At 45.4% G+C, this 15184-nt stretch overlaps 1 protein-coding gene across 1 annotated transcript in view; it reads left to right on the forward strand.

Moving 5' to 3' along the window:
- AHCTF1 (AT-hook containing transcription factor 1) overlaps positions 1-13383 on the forward strand; it is a 204264-nt gene extending 190881 nt beyond the window's left edge. Inside the window, exons 34-36 of the mRNA XM_073627874.1 lie at positions 7057-7190; positions 9658-9767; positions 12930-13383. Of these exons, the coding sequence (XP_073483975.1) occupies positions 7057-7190; positions 9658-9767; positions 12930-13107 (422 nt within the window). The 3' untranslated portion in view covers positions 13108-13383. The remainder of the gene's footprint in view (positions 1-7056; positions 7191-9657; positions 9768-12929) is intronic.
- Positions 13384-15184: the final 1801 nt, after the last annotated feature.

A 15184-nucleotide genomic window follows, 5' to 3' on the forward strand; every position in this document is an offset into this window, starting at 1 on the left:
TGTGTTACCTGAACAAATCTCTTGTAAAAAAAATCAGTGCTCCCTTGCTTGTCAACCATTGCCCAGTGCAGACTGCAAAGATTTTCTTGGATTCTCAACCTAACCTTCAGAAGCAGTCACTGGAAGCAACTCAACAATTGGAGTACCTAGGCCTGATATTAGATGCGCAGTTGTCTAGGTCTTTCTGCCCCAGGGCAAACCTTCGTCCCTCTGGTCTTCTGCTCAAGCCCTTCATTCCCAGGGTCAGCCTTCGATTCGTACATGCATTGAGGGCCTTGGGCCTGATTATGGCCTTTTTCAGGGAGATGCTGTACTCCTAGTATTACTTCAGACTTTTGCAACTCAACATTCTGGTAGTTTTGGACAATTTGTGTCTCTAGAATGCCCTATGCATCTGACATGTGTAAACAGCCTGGTGTCTGTAGCAGCAGCAGCACCCCCTCGTCTCACATCCCTTGGTCTTGGCTTTCAGAAGACTCTGGCAACTGACCCCAGCCCTCCTCTATGGGATCTGAATTTGGTTTTCTCAGCACTTTAACCACTTGACAACTGGGCACTTAAACCCCCCCCCCCCCCAAGCCCCCCCCCCCAGTGCCCAGACCAATTTTCAGCTTTCAGCGCTCTCACACTTTGACAATTGCTGTCATGTAATACTGTACCCAAATTAATTTTTTGTCCCTTTTTTCATACAAATAGAGCTTTCTTTTGGTGGTATTTGATCACCTCTTGGTTTTTTTATTTTTTGCGCTATAAATGAAAAAAGACCAAAAATTTTGAAAAAAAAAAAAAAGCATTTTTCTTAGTTTCTGTGATAAAATTTTGCAAATTATTAATTTTTCTTTATAAATTTTGACCACAATTTATACTGCTACATATCTTTGGTAAAAATAACCCAAATTAGTGGATATTATTTGGTCTTTGTGAAAGTTAGTCTATAAGCTGTGGTGCAAATCATATAAAATTTATCACACCTGATGTACTGGTGGCCTATCTCATTTCTTGAGACCCGAACAAGTCAGGAAAGTACAAATACCCCCCCAAATGACCCCTTTTTTGAAAGTAGAAATTCCAAGGTATTTAGTAAGATGCATGGTGAGGTTGGGGTTTTTTATCTTCATTTTCTTCAAAATTTCTCAAATCCAACAATAATAAAAAAAAAAAAAAAAGCGGGTTACATGGTTGCATACATATTGCAGTGAGACATGTTTCCAAAGTGTCCTTTCCCTCCTCTATTCTGTCTGCTCGGAGGGGAGGGACAAAGGAAGGGAGGAGAGAGAGAGAGAAAAAAACAAAAACATGAGGTTTTTGATGTCATTTTTTTCCCACAACTCTTTGCAAAATGATTTTTTTTTTTCCCACAAAATTGTCATTGTACTAGGTTATTTCTCTCACATTGCATGTGTATACCACAAATGACACCCCAAAATACATTCTGCTACTCCTGAGTATTACGATACCACGTGTGGGACATTTTCACAGCCTAGCCACATAGAGAGGCCCAACATGCAAGGAGCACCATCAGGTGTTCTAGGAGCATAAATTATGCATCTAACTTGTTGACTACCTATTACACTTTTGAAGGCCCTGGAGCACCAGGACAGTGACACTGACATGGCACTGATGACAGGTGGCACTAATACGTGGCACTGATGACAGGTGGCACTGATGACAGGTGGCACTGATGACAGGTGGCACTGATGACAGGTGGCACTAATATGTGGCAGTGGGGGGACAGATGGCAGTGGGGTACTTTGTTCATTTTTTTTTCCTTTCTTTTTTTTTTGACACGCTGCAGCCGTTGGCTCTCCCTCCTTACACGCTGTCTGTGTGAGGAGGGAAGGCGGGCGATTATTATTATTATTATACAGGATTTATATAGCGCCAACAGTTTACGCAGCGCTTTACAATATAAAAGGGAGACAATACAGTTATAATACAGTAAAATACAAGAGGATTAAGAGGGCTCTGCTCAGAAGAGCTTACAATCTAATAGGGTGGGGCAGGTGGTACAAAAGGTTGTAACTGGGGAATGAGCTGTTGGAAGTGGTAGGAGATTATTTGGGGACGTGATGGGCTTTCCTGAAGAGATGAGTTTTCAGGGATCGTCTGAAGGTAGCAAGAGTAGGGGATAGATGGAGGTAGCGAGTTCCAGAGGTTTGGAGAGGCTCTGGAGAAATCCTGGAGACGAGCATGGGAGGAGATGAGAGAGCTTGAAAGTAGGAGGTCTTGAGAAGAGCGGAGAGGTCGATTTGGGTGATATTTGGAGACAAGATTGGTGATGTAGCTCGGGGCAGAGTTGTGAATGGCTTTGTATGTTGTGGTTAGTATTTTGAATTTAATTTGCTGGGTGATTGGGAGCCAGTGTAGGGATTGGAGGAGAGGGTTGGCAGACACTGAGCGGTTGGTAAGGTGGTTAAGTCTGGCAGCAGCATTCATGATAGACTGAAGAGGGGATAGCCTATGGAGAGGTAGGCCGATGAGAAGGGAGTTGCAATAGTCAAGGTGAGAGAGATGACAAGGGAGTGAATGAGGAGCTTGGTGGTTTCATTTGTTAAAAAGGGGCGAATTTTAGAGATGTCATGGAGGTGGATTCTACAAACTTTTGACAACGATTGGATTTAAGGCTGAAATGACAAGTCAGAGTCTAGGATTACACCTAGTACCCTGTTTACATATGAGATCATCTCTCATTGGAAGCTCCGATCGCGCTGTAAACGGCCGCTGTGATTGGCCATTTACAGCGATCTGTGACTGGCTGTGGACATGGCCAGCACAGAATTTCCCCGATGCGCGCCCGCGGGAGCACGCATTGCGGAAGTAAACAGGAGGATGTCCAGGGACGCCCTCCCGGCAATTGGCGTCCGCGCTGTAGCTGTCTTTCGGCTATAGCGCGGGAGCAAAGTGGTTAAAAACTGCATTCTGAACCAGTCTTAAAAGGTTGCATTTCTTGTCACGTTTGTGAAGCATGTGTCTGAACTCTGTCCTGTATTAAACCCTTCCTGGTCTTATACACTTACAGGGACAAGATGGGTAATTCTTCCTAAGGTTGCTTTGGCATGTTACGTCAGCAAGGACCATCGTTCTGGTCCTCTGGCTTTGTTTTATTTAAAAAAGATCTCCTTCAAAGGAGTTGTAAAGGCAGGAGGTTTTTTATCTTAATGCATTAAGATTAAAAAAAACACCTGTGTGTAGCAGCCTCCCCATCACCCCCTTAATTACTTACCTGAGCCCCATCTCTCTCCAGAGATGTACACGAATGTCTAAGCCGCCTGGGACACTCTTGCTGATTGGCTGAGACACAGTAGCAGTGCCATTGGCTCCCACAGCTGTCGATCAAAGTCAGTCAGCCAATCAGGTTAGAAAGGGGATGGGGGTCAGGTCGGGGCTCCGTGTCTAAATGGATATACGGAGCTCTGACTCGGCTCGGGTGCCCCCATAGAAAGCTGCTGGCTAAGGGTGCACTCGACAGGAGGAAGGGGCCAGGAGCAGTAAAGAGACCCGAGAAGAGGAGGATCCAGGCTGCTCTGTGCAAAACCAACTGCACAAAGGAGGTAAGTATAACATGATTGTAAAGTCTGTTTGTTTTTTTGTTTTTTTTTTAATATCAATCACTTTAATCACCTAGATGTAGTTTTTGCGGTGTGTCCACACCACGCAGCTACTTCTATTAGAAAGACTGGCCCAGTCATTACCGATGGTCCCTATAAAGGAATTTGCTTCTTGTTCCTTTTGTCAGTAGCATAGACTGAGCTTGTGGTCTTATTGATTTTTTTTCATGTATCTTTTCAGCTGCTTTGCGGTAAAGCAAGGAAATTAAAAACCCTGTAGTAAATTGATGTGCTTTTTACTAAGCAAGAATGCTGCATATACAAACTACCTTGGTATAAGAAAGCAATATAGGACATACAGCGCACCACAAACATGCATATATACAGGCACGTGCATACTGGCTAGCCTCTCTAAGCAAATGAACATTGCCAATAGGATGTATACAGTAAGGGTACACTGGAAGTAACTTGGCTTCTGTTATAACTAGTCTACAATTTCATCCTTGAACAGGACTTGAGGCATTAAGCTTTTGAAGGAAAGTAGTATCTAAATTGTTCTCTTGCACTGTAACAGTTGGCAGAGGCCATATGTTTATATATTTTAAAAAAATAATCCCTCTAACATGGGCATAGCCCTCCTTTTATTTTTTATTTTTTGCCCATTTGGGTCTTGCCAAAGTTGCCAAAAAGCTTGGTTAACAGCTGAATACCTCATCAGCAAATAATACACGCACCCATCTTTTAAAGATAGAAGACACTTGCTCAAACTAGGATGTGCCTCTAGGGCTTTTCGACCTCAGGTTACTGTCCCAGATCTACAAGGCTGCCACCTGGTCTTCTGTTGACACATTTTCATGTTCAATCGAGGATGGGTGGATGTCAGCTCTGCCCCCTTCATTCTTTGAAACCGTAGTAATGCTTTTCTGTATGGCGCAGGTAGGTGGAAAGAGTAGGTATAATCCAGCTTGCTTGATGAGAGCCTGTGACACCCCCTTATTTGTATTAACTCCTGCCACATCAGAAGATTACAGCATATTGGGTGGGAGGGGACAGAGGAGGAGTATTCCAACTGAAAGAGGAATTGGCAAAAGGGGGAAATCCTACTGACTGGAAGTTGTTTTTTGTGCTGTCTTTTCTCTTTCATTTTAGCTGCATTTAGACTTCAAATAAGGAGAATTGTCACAAATTATAATTAAAAAAAAAATAAAGTAACCTTGTCGCCCCCGTACACCCCAATTTAAACACCCAGCTTAGCATGCAGACATGTATATAAAGATTTCTTTGTCAGTTGTTTCTTTTTTTGTCAGTGCAGCATTGCCCCAGTGTCCAGTGCAGCCTTGCCCCAGTGCGGCCTTGCCCCAGTGCGGCCTTGCCCCAGTGCGGCCTTGCCCCAGTGCGGCCTTGCCCCAGTGCGGCCTTGCCCCAGTGCGGCCTTGCCCCAGTGCGGCCTTGCCCCAGTGCGGCCTTGCCCCAGTGCGGCCTTGCCCCAGTGCGGCCTTGCCCCAGTGCGGCCTTGCCCCAGTGCGGCCTTGCCGCAGTGCGGCCTTGCCAGTGCGGCTTTGCCGCAGTGCGGCCTTGCCAGTGCGGCCTTGCCAGTGCGGCTTTGCCGCAGTGCGGCCTTGCCAGTGCGGCTTTGCCGCAGTGCGGCCTTGCCAGTGCGGCTTTGCCGCAGTGCGGCCTTGCCAGTGCGGCTTTGCCGCAGTGCGGCCTTGCCAGTGCGGCTTTGCCGCAGTGCGGCCTTGCCAGTGCGGCTTTGCCGCAGTGCGGCCTTGCCAGTGCGGCTTTGCCGCAGTGCGGCCTTGCCAGTGCGGCTTTGCCGCAGTGCGGCCTTGCCAGTGCGGCTTTGCCGCAGTGCGGCCTTGCCAGTGCGGCTTTGCCGCAGTGCGGCCTTGCCAGTGCGGCTTTGCCGCAGTGCGGCCTTGCCAGTGCGGCTTTGCCGCAGTGCGGCCTTGTCAGTGCGGCTTTGCCGCAGTGCGGCCTTGTCAGTGCGGCCTTGCCATTTCGGCCTTGCCCCGGTGGTCAGTGCGGCCTTGCCATTTCGGCCTTGCCCCGGTGGTCCGTGCGGCCTTGCACAGATTTAAATATGGCGCCGAGATTGCAGGGACTCGGCGGAGCCGAGATACATAGCCGAGTGTACTCGGCTCTTCTCGGCGCCGCTCAGTCACGCCCAGTCCCGCCCTATGATGGACATAACACAGGTCCAATGGCGGGACTGGGCGTGACTGTGAGCGGCGCCGAGAAGAGCCGAGTACACTCGGCTATGTGTATCTCGGCGGCGCTCGTTCCGCTCCGCCGAGTCCCTGCATTCTTGGCGCCATATTTAAATCTACACACGCTTATGTGTATGTCGGCGGCGATCGCTCCGATCGATCACTATTAGCGGGGATCGGCGTATAACACGCACCCACTCTTTTCCCCTGATTTTTTTATACCGATAAATACGGTATATATACACACAACTTGTTTTGTTCATTTCGGATAGGCGAAGGAGTAGAACCCATCAGTGCGATTTGTGTCCCTGTTAGGGAGAGCCACAATGTATTTTTCATGTTTCCCATTATTATTGAAAGTAAGAGAATCCCAAATTTTAGATTATCCCTAGAACCATAATAGAGGGAAAATATTTCAATGGTGTTCTCACTTTGGAAGAATTTCCTCACTTCCTGTTTTGGCTATGGGACAAGGAAGGAAAATCTCTCCAGTGGGGGACAAAGATGGTAAAAAAACTGACGGGACTCCTCTTTACACCATCCAAAATTAAAATTGTTTTACCCTTAGTTCTACTCCAAACAGATATCTCTAAAAGCTTTTAAGTCATCTCCAATGGTACCTTGTTTTTTTTTTTTTTTTGTGGTTTCACAGGTTTACACAATTGTAAAGCTTGACACGCTTGGTATCCATTTACTCAACCCCACCTATTTTATTTTACCGCAAAATTGGATAAAACCTTGTTCTCAGTGAAATTTGTTTTTTAGTGTATTTTTTCCTGAAAATCTGCATTTGATAAATAGCTTTGCTAATGTGTGACATAAAGTGCTACTGCCACCATTATTCTCAAGGGTCTCTACTTTTAGCAAATGTAATATTGTTTGGCTGTTTAAAGTAATTTTTAGCAAGTATAGATTTTAACGTGTGGAAAAATTTAAATATTGCCCCAAACAGGTGGTTATTTAACTGACAAAAAAAAATAGATTTTACACTTCAAATAACATTTTTGCTTTGAAGGGAAAAGGAGTATAGAAATGGGGGGGCGCTTAATGACTTGTTTCTAAAATTGATAGTGTTTGTCTTTTTGGTCCTGGCTTTGCTATCTTGACATTTTGTAGGCATGTTTGCAAGGCAGAATGAGACTTTTCTGTCTTTATTAGCAGCATGCTTGTTTTGGTCTGTCTCACTATGCCTCACATGGTACCTACCTAAGCCAGTATTTAGAAGAAAGTAACTTGAGTCTTGTAAGCATGCAGTTGGATATGCTTTGTAATTCTTTTATTTTTATTTATTTTTTTAGTTGAACCAGTGGCTCCACCCATATCTCCAGAGTCTATACAGCCCCCTGTCGCTCCTCAGTACATCTTCTCTCCCCCTTCTCTGGGGTCAAGAAGGACAACCAGAAACTCCACTATAGTAACAGAGAAGGAACAGGTGAGCCAAATTTCCTAAATTTGACAAAAAACCACCCTAACCCTCCCCCTCCCCGCATCCCAATCCCCATCCTAGGAATGCTTAGAACCCCAAACATTTTACACCCAATGCTAGGGGGCGTGTACCAGTGGGCGTATATATACACTGAGGGGGGAGCGACCCCGCAGATCTGAAGAGGCTGCACCGCCAGTGTAAGAGAGGATCAACACAGTTATTAGGTCTCATCTCCATCCGTCAAATGCGCACCAAGAGATAACAAAACTCATACCCTTTACGCATTTAAACATGAGCAGGGGGGGAATAGCATACGATTAGACCCCAAGAGAAAAACAATCCCATCCCCTTGAATAACATTCCCTTTAATCAGGGCTAAGGATAAACCTTCTGCATTAATATTTCACAGTCTGCACAGAAGTACAGGGCTACAGTACCTTTTACCTGACACTAGAGTCCGCCAGTGAGTCAGAAGTTAGTGTAAAGGAAGTCTTTCCAGTTTGGGCACTTTACAGCAGGAGGAATGAGACTCTGTGCAGGGGGTAAAAAAAGGGACATCATATAAGGACATCATATAAGGACATCATATAAGGCAAACCCTGCAGCAGGAAACAGCATTTTGGCATAAGCCATGAAATCCGGAGCACTTAATGGTGAACAGAAACCTGAGTGTGCACAACTGCACAAGATCACCTGGTCTGTCCAGGGGCACTTTCTTCAAATGTTGCAAACAAGTAGGTCAGGCACAACAGGTGCAACAGAAGTAGAAGGCACCCTCACACCTGGAGGATGATCTCCCCCAGACATCCGCCCCAAGGTCCTCCTGTCAGGTAATTTATGAACAGCAGAGGGGGGCTGTAATACTGAGGTAAGAGGTTGTTAAATGTGGGGAGACCAGCAGCCATCAGCGGTGCGGGGGGAGGGATTCTAGCCAGGCAGATGCATCTCTGGGAGAAGTAAAAAACCTTGTGGTTTCACCATCTTGAACCTGCAGTCTTGCCGGGAACAGGATACTATACTTAATGCCCTTCACTCGCAAAGCAGCTTTTACTTGGTCCAAAGAGCGCCTCATTTTTTGCGTTTCCACTGAGTAGTCTGGGAAAATCAAGTTTGCTGTTTTGATATGCCAGTTCCCCCTGTACTCTGGCCGCGCGGAGTACCTCATCCCTATCCCTGAAGTTCAGGAATTTGAGTATAAAAGTGCGCGGTGGGGATGCGGTGCGCACGTTCCACTGCATAGAAGGGTGTAAAATTGTGCCAGAGGCAGGAGGGTTTTTAGTAGATTTTCTGCAAACTCAGTCGGGTGTGAAACCTCTAGACCCTCCGCCATGCCGACAATGCGGAGGTTGTTTCTACGATTGCGATTTTCGGCATCTTCTGCTTTGTATTCAAGGGCTTTAATTTTAGTGTGCAGCATTCGCAGGTCAGTGGTATGGCCCTCCATCGTGTCTTCTACATGACTTATGCGTTGTTCTGCTGTATGGATTCTGGAATGCATTTTGTCCATGTCCTGCCTGATTAACCCCACATCAAGCTGCACAGCATCTACTTTAGTAGTTAGGGAGGTGACAGGGGCATGACAATTTGTGATGGCAGCCAGGACCTCTGTAAGACTGGTTACAGGCGGCGAGGGCTGCTCCTGGCTCTCCACCTGGGGCACCATGATCGTGGATGGGCGCCTTCCAGACCCCACGCGGTCCCTGCGGACTGGGACGGATTCCTCTGGCACGGGGGGGAAAGTATACCTCTTACCCCGTCCTCTCGATGCCCGGGATGAGTAGCGTATCATGGAGATGTCCACTGCCTCTGCGGGTGTACTCTGGTCGCCAGGTGGAGAGCCTATGAACCTTGGCAGAGATTGCAGGCAGTTCAGGGGCCCTTCCAGGAGGGGGTGGATTGCAACACAGTCAGGGAGGCTAGGAGAACTCACCAGGGCTGTCGTCGGGTGGCGCAAGATGGCCGCCGTTCCAGGAGGTAGGCCGGAGCTGCAGCCTGTCCCCAGAGAGATACAGGGCACAGATACACAGCAATAGCAGCCTCAGGTAGTCTGGAGGTGAATCCAGAAAGGAGCAAGCTCTGTACAAGCAGGGAGGCCCAAAAAACTTGCCTGGGCCTCCGCCAGGTGGAGCAAGATGGCCGCTGCTCCAGAGGCTAGGCCGAAGCTGGGGCCTTTCCTAGGGCCAGTGCTGAGCCAGACATCTTCACCTTAGCGGTCCCGGGCGACGTTCTAACGAGTTGACAGGCTCCAGAGGCAGCGGGGAGAGCAGGACAGATCCCCAAGTGCAGTGGATGGTGTCCGATGAGCAGGATGGTCAATCAGGAGTATTGGGCAGTGAAGCTCACACAATCTGTGACCTACTCCATTGCTCTCCAGGCCATGCCCCGGTGAGCCAAATTTCCATGAGAATATGTATAATTTTTATCACTCATGCTAGTCTTGCCTGCAGCTTGCTTGACCATCTATATCTTACAGGATTCAAAGATTCCAGAATCCCAAGACCTAGAAACTGGGGTTTCTGAAGAACAAATATTAAAACGACCAAGGGGAAGACCTCCTAAACATAAAGGAAACAAAGCCGGAAAGTATGTATATTTTTAAACTGAGACCTGGGTATTTGTCAGATTTCTTTATGCTAACATATTCATATTCTCTGCCTAATAGCATTATCAGAGCGCTTAAGGATCATATCTCATATTTCTCTTAGGAAGTCTTTGCTTTAATCTTTTCGTTGCCACCGACCTAAGGCTTACAGCGGCAACATCAATCTGCTAAGCAGCTAGGAGTGTTTGTGTACTTGTCAAGCCCACTGTCTGCTTTCTGGTTGAACTGACTTCATGTTTTCCCTCTGACCCCTTGCCATTCAAAAGGGGGGTTGCTTTCTTTCCTCCCTTGCAGGAACCTTGATTGTAGAGAGACCTTCCTCCTAGAGGCACTTCTTTTCCTCCTACCTCTTTTGAATCTACCTTGGGCCCTTTCTCTGTTGCTGTGAGATTACTTCCAGTGAAGACCAAGGTGTCTGTCTCTGAGGACCAGGTGCTTCCTGGCAAGATCTCTTAGCCAGGTCATCTGGTGGCTGTTTGTTAACCCCCCCCCCACAATAGTTTTTATTGAACACCTATTTCAGTCTTACAAAGATAAAAATCAAGAATGACACTGTGATATAAAGTCAGGCATGAAATAGTCCTTCAACTAGCATTTTTATGAACAGCCACAGCAAAGCATCGCATTGGCATTCCTAGAGCAGACATCGTATTGTATTGCCCTAAACCAATGGTGGCTGGTATGTATGTGAAAAACTTTACAACAATGGAGCTTGCCTCGTGTCCGAAGGAAACTTTCAGTTACACAAAAAAACAAACAAAATGATAACCAACATGCAAACACGTCTTCTTACACCCAATAACATAGCTTAATGGTTACCTCTACCCTCTTTATAAAAATCTCCACATCTAGGAGAGGCTTCCTTCATTGGAGAATTAGCTGCAGTGTCTTCGTTTCAGAAAAGGTGGTTCCTGCTACTTCATGGAATTCCACCCTCTGTAAATCTTCTAGCTCAGACACCGAGAGCCTCCATCTAAATACCTTTTGTGTCTTCACCTTCTGGAAAAAATGGAAGTTCTTGCATACTTTTAGCTGACTTAGCACCGTTGTTGTGGCAACGGTCGAAGTCGGACATAGCGGGGCATGGCTAGGATGTTACACGTCATAGTCTCGGCCTCGCCGTGCCCGTAGTCTCGGCCTCGCCGTGCCCGTAGGCTCGGCCTCGCCGTAGTCAGTGCCTGGATTACAGTCTGCGGGCATCTCCCGCTGTGTGTCTAGGAGCTGAGTGTGAAAACTTTGGCCACGCTGTGAGAAGTCCCGCCCTCCTCCTAGATCAGCTCGTGTGATAGACAGAACGCTGCGTTTATCACAGGATCTGATCTAGGAGGAGGGTGGGACTTTTTTTTTACAGCGTGGCCAAAGTTTTCACACTCAGCTCGGAGACACACAGCGGGAGATGCCCGCAGACCGTGTATGACATATAGTGGAGGAGGAGGGAGCGGAGTGCTGCGCTGCAGCCACAGCTTGGCCCAAAGCGGCCCCAGGGCAGGCAGCCTACCGATCAAAAAAATTTTGATCGATTAAAAAAATTAACGATTAATCGAGGAATTAATTGTTAATTTCCGCAGCCCTAGAAAATATACATGTATTTTAGAGAAGTACCGATTTTTTTTATTTTTTTATTTTTTTTTTACCACTGAGGGTCCCGAAGATTTGCCCCCTTAATGACCAGGCCATTTTTGCAATAGAGCACTGCTTCGCTGTAACTGACAATTGCGCGGTCATGCTTCCCGGTACCCAAACAAAATTGATGTCCCCCCACAAATAGAGCTTTTTTTTGGTGGTATTTGATCACCTCTGCAGTTTTTTTATTTTTTGCGCTATAAACAAAAAAAGACAATTTAAAAAAAAAACTTTTTGCTGTATCCCCCAATTTTTTTAAAAACAAATTTGTTCATCAGTTTAGGCCAATATGTATTCTTCTACATATATTTGGTAAAAAAAATCACAATAAGCATATATTGATTGGTTTGCACAAAAGTTATAGCATCTACAAAATAGTGGATATATTTATGATGATGTTTTTTTTTTGTTTAAACTAGTAATGTCGGTGATTTGCGATTTTAGCGGGACTGCGGCAGGGGAGCCAATTTGCCACAGTACAACTACGGTGGGCGGTCCGTAACTAGTTAAACCACTTGACCTCCAGAAGGTTTTACCCCCTTCATGACCAGGCCATTTTCTGTTATTCAGCACCGCACAACTTTAACTGGCGATTGCACGGTCATGCAACACTGCACACAAATGAAGATTTATATTGTTGGTAATTTATCACCACTGTTTACTTTTAATTATATTAACGAAAAGACAGAAAATCCTGATATTTTCTACTTTCTGTTAATAAAACATGCAATCAAATTTCTTCATAAATTTAGGCCAAATGTATCTTTTGCTAAAAAAAAAAAAAAAAAAAGTGTATATAAGTTTGCATGAAAGTGATCTTCAGACTATGGTGTTTTATAGTGGAATTTACACAGCTACAGACACTATACTGTAATGGCAGTGATCAGCACCTTATACCGTGATAGTGTGGCAGACAATCTGGCGCTAACAGACCCTCACTGGGAGGTACACTAACTGACACTGACATTGGGACACTAATATTGAACAGATATAATACTGTAAACTATCACTGCGATAATGACACTGGCTGGGAAGGGGTTAACATCAAGGGGTTAACTGTGTGCCTAACAAGTGTAATATGTGCTGCTTTAACAGATTTGGTGTTTTTTTTTTTTTTTTTTCCCTCCATGCTTTGTATGTCGAAGGAACAACCAGATCCCTCCTCTGTGTATAAAGGCCTGTTTGTGATCACAGAACTTTATTCTGTGATTGGCTACAGCCTATCAGCAGGTCCACAGCCAAAATCATTGGCTCAGACCTGCTGACAAAATCACGCTCTAGCCTGTGACAGCGCATGTTAGCAGGGGGAGCCCACATGCGCGCCCGACACAGGCTGGATAATGTGCATGTACATCATCCAGCCTGCCCGTGCCACCCACCTGCAGTAAATGTACTGTGGGTGGATGGCAAGCAGTTAAACACACTGACATACACTTGAACGCAGCACTTCCTTTATTTCAAGTGCCCATCGGTGTTTACTTCATTTTGTTTAATCAATGTAGTTTTGTTTTTTTTGACAGGTCAGTAGATAAAGCAACCTTGTCACCCCCATCTGTAGAAATTCAGCTTCTTTCACCACCAGAAAGCCCAGATATTGACTCCAAAAACAAAAAGTCTGTAGCCACAGAAACCAAAGAAGTGAGAAGAACCAGGAGACGAATAGTATCAAAGCCTGTAACGCGCCGGAAGATCAGATGATTACGATTTTATTATTTTTTTAAATTCTGCATGTGTATTGTATTACCTGTAATATTAAAATATATTAACACACAACTGGTCTCGGGGAGGATAATTTATATAAATTATTGTAAATGTTCTTAAAAGTGTAAATTACAAATCGAGTTCCTGTTTCAGAGAATATTCTTCCTATACAAAAGAAATATTTTCTATTTTGTATTAAATCTTCATACCTTTTATAAAATATGTAATATAGTTTCATGGAATGGTCAATAAAACAATTGTGTTTTGAAATAATTTTAGTGTCCGATTTCCTCCCTTTTTTTTTTTTTTTTAAATTGAACATGTTAACCTACCACAACAGATCTCCCCCTTTTACACTCCTTTCACACTGGCGCTTGTCAGGCGCTAAAAATAGCGCCAAAAAATGCCTAATCTACAATCCCAGTGTGAAAGTCCAAGGGCTTTCACACTGTGGCACTGTGCTGGCAGGATGTCAAAAGTCCTGCAAGCAGCTTCTTTGAGGTGCTTTAGGAGCAGTGTATATACTTTATTTGCATGTTTAACCCTTTATTTGGCCGCTAGTGGGGCTAAGAGTGCTCCGCTAGCGGCTGAAAAAAGCCTCTAAAACAATGGTAAAGCGGTGCAAGTTTTAGCAGCGCTTTACCGCTGACACCCCCTCGCTGTCAGTGTAAAGTGCTCTTGAAGTACATTTCTTTACTGAGCATTTCTGTACTGATCATCATTAACCACTTGACCTCCGGATTCAGCACTGCACTGCAGTGGGGACGGAAAGTATTCGGACCCCCTTACATTTTTCACTCTGTTATATTGCAGCCATTTGCTAAAATCATTTAAGTTCATTTTTTTTTCCTCATTGTACACACAGCACTCCATATTGACAGATAAACACAGAATTGTTGACATTTTTGCAGATTTATTAAAGAAAAACTGAAATATCACATGGTCCTAAGTATTTAGACCCTTTGCTGTGACACCCATATATTTAACTCAGGTGCTGTCCATTTCTTCTGATCATCCTTGAGATGGTTCTACACCTTCATTTGAGTCCAGCTGTGTTTGATTATACTGAATGGACTTGATTAGGAAAGCCACACACCTGTCTATATAAGGCCTTACAGCTCACAGTGCATGTCAGAGCAAAGATCTGGTCAAGGTTACAAAAAAAAAATTCAGCTGCACTTAAGGTTCCTAAGAGCACAGTGGCCTCCATAATCCTTAAATGGAAGATGTTTGGGACGACCAGAACCCTTCCTAGAGCTGGCCGTCCAGCCAAACTGAGCTATCGGGGGGAGAAGAGCCTTGGTGAGAGAGGTAAAGAAGAAACCAAAGATCACTGTGGCTGAGCGCCAGAAATGCAGTCAGGAGATGGGAGAAAGTTGTAGAAAGTCATACATCACTGCAGCCCTCCACCAGTCGGGGCTTTATGGCAGAGTGGCCCGACAGAAGCCTTTCCTCAGTGCTAGACACATGAAAGCCCGCATGGAGTTTGCTAAAAACACCTGAAGGACTCCAAGATGTTGAGAAATAAGATTCTTTGGTCTGATGAGACCAAGATAGAACTTTTTGGCCTTAATTCTAAGCAGTATGTGTGGAGAAAACCAGGCACTGCTCATCACCTGTCCAATACAGTCCCAACAGTGAAGCATGGTGGTGGCAGCATCATGCTGTGGGGGTATTGTTCAGCTGCAGGGTCAGGACGACGTTGCAATCGAGGGAAAGATGAATGCGGCCAAGTACAGGGTTATCCTGGACGAAAACCTTCTCCAGAGTGCTCAGGACCTCAGACTGGGCTGAAGGTTTACCTTCCAACAAGACAATGACCCTAAGCACACAGCTAAAATAACGAAGGAGTGGCTTCACAACAACTCTGTGACTGTTCTTGAACGGCCCAGCCAGAGCCTTGACTTAAACCAAATTGAGCATCTCTGGAGAGACCTAAAAATGGCTGTCCACCAAAGTTTACCATCCAGCCTGACAGAACTGGAGAGGATCTGCAAGAAGGAATGGCAGAGGATCCCCAAATCCAGGTGTGAAAAACTTGTTGCATCTTTCCCAAAAATAGCTGTATTAGATC

The sequence above is a fragment of the Aquarana catesbeiana genome, linkage group LG04, assembly GCF_042186555.1.
Source record: "Aquarana catesbeiana isolate 2022-GZ linkage group LG04, ASM4218655v1, whole genome shotgun sequence".
Lineage (NCBI taxonomy): Eukaryota > Metazoa > Chordata > Amphibia > Anura > Ranidae > Aquarana > Aquarana catesbeiana.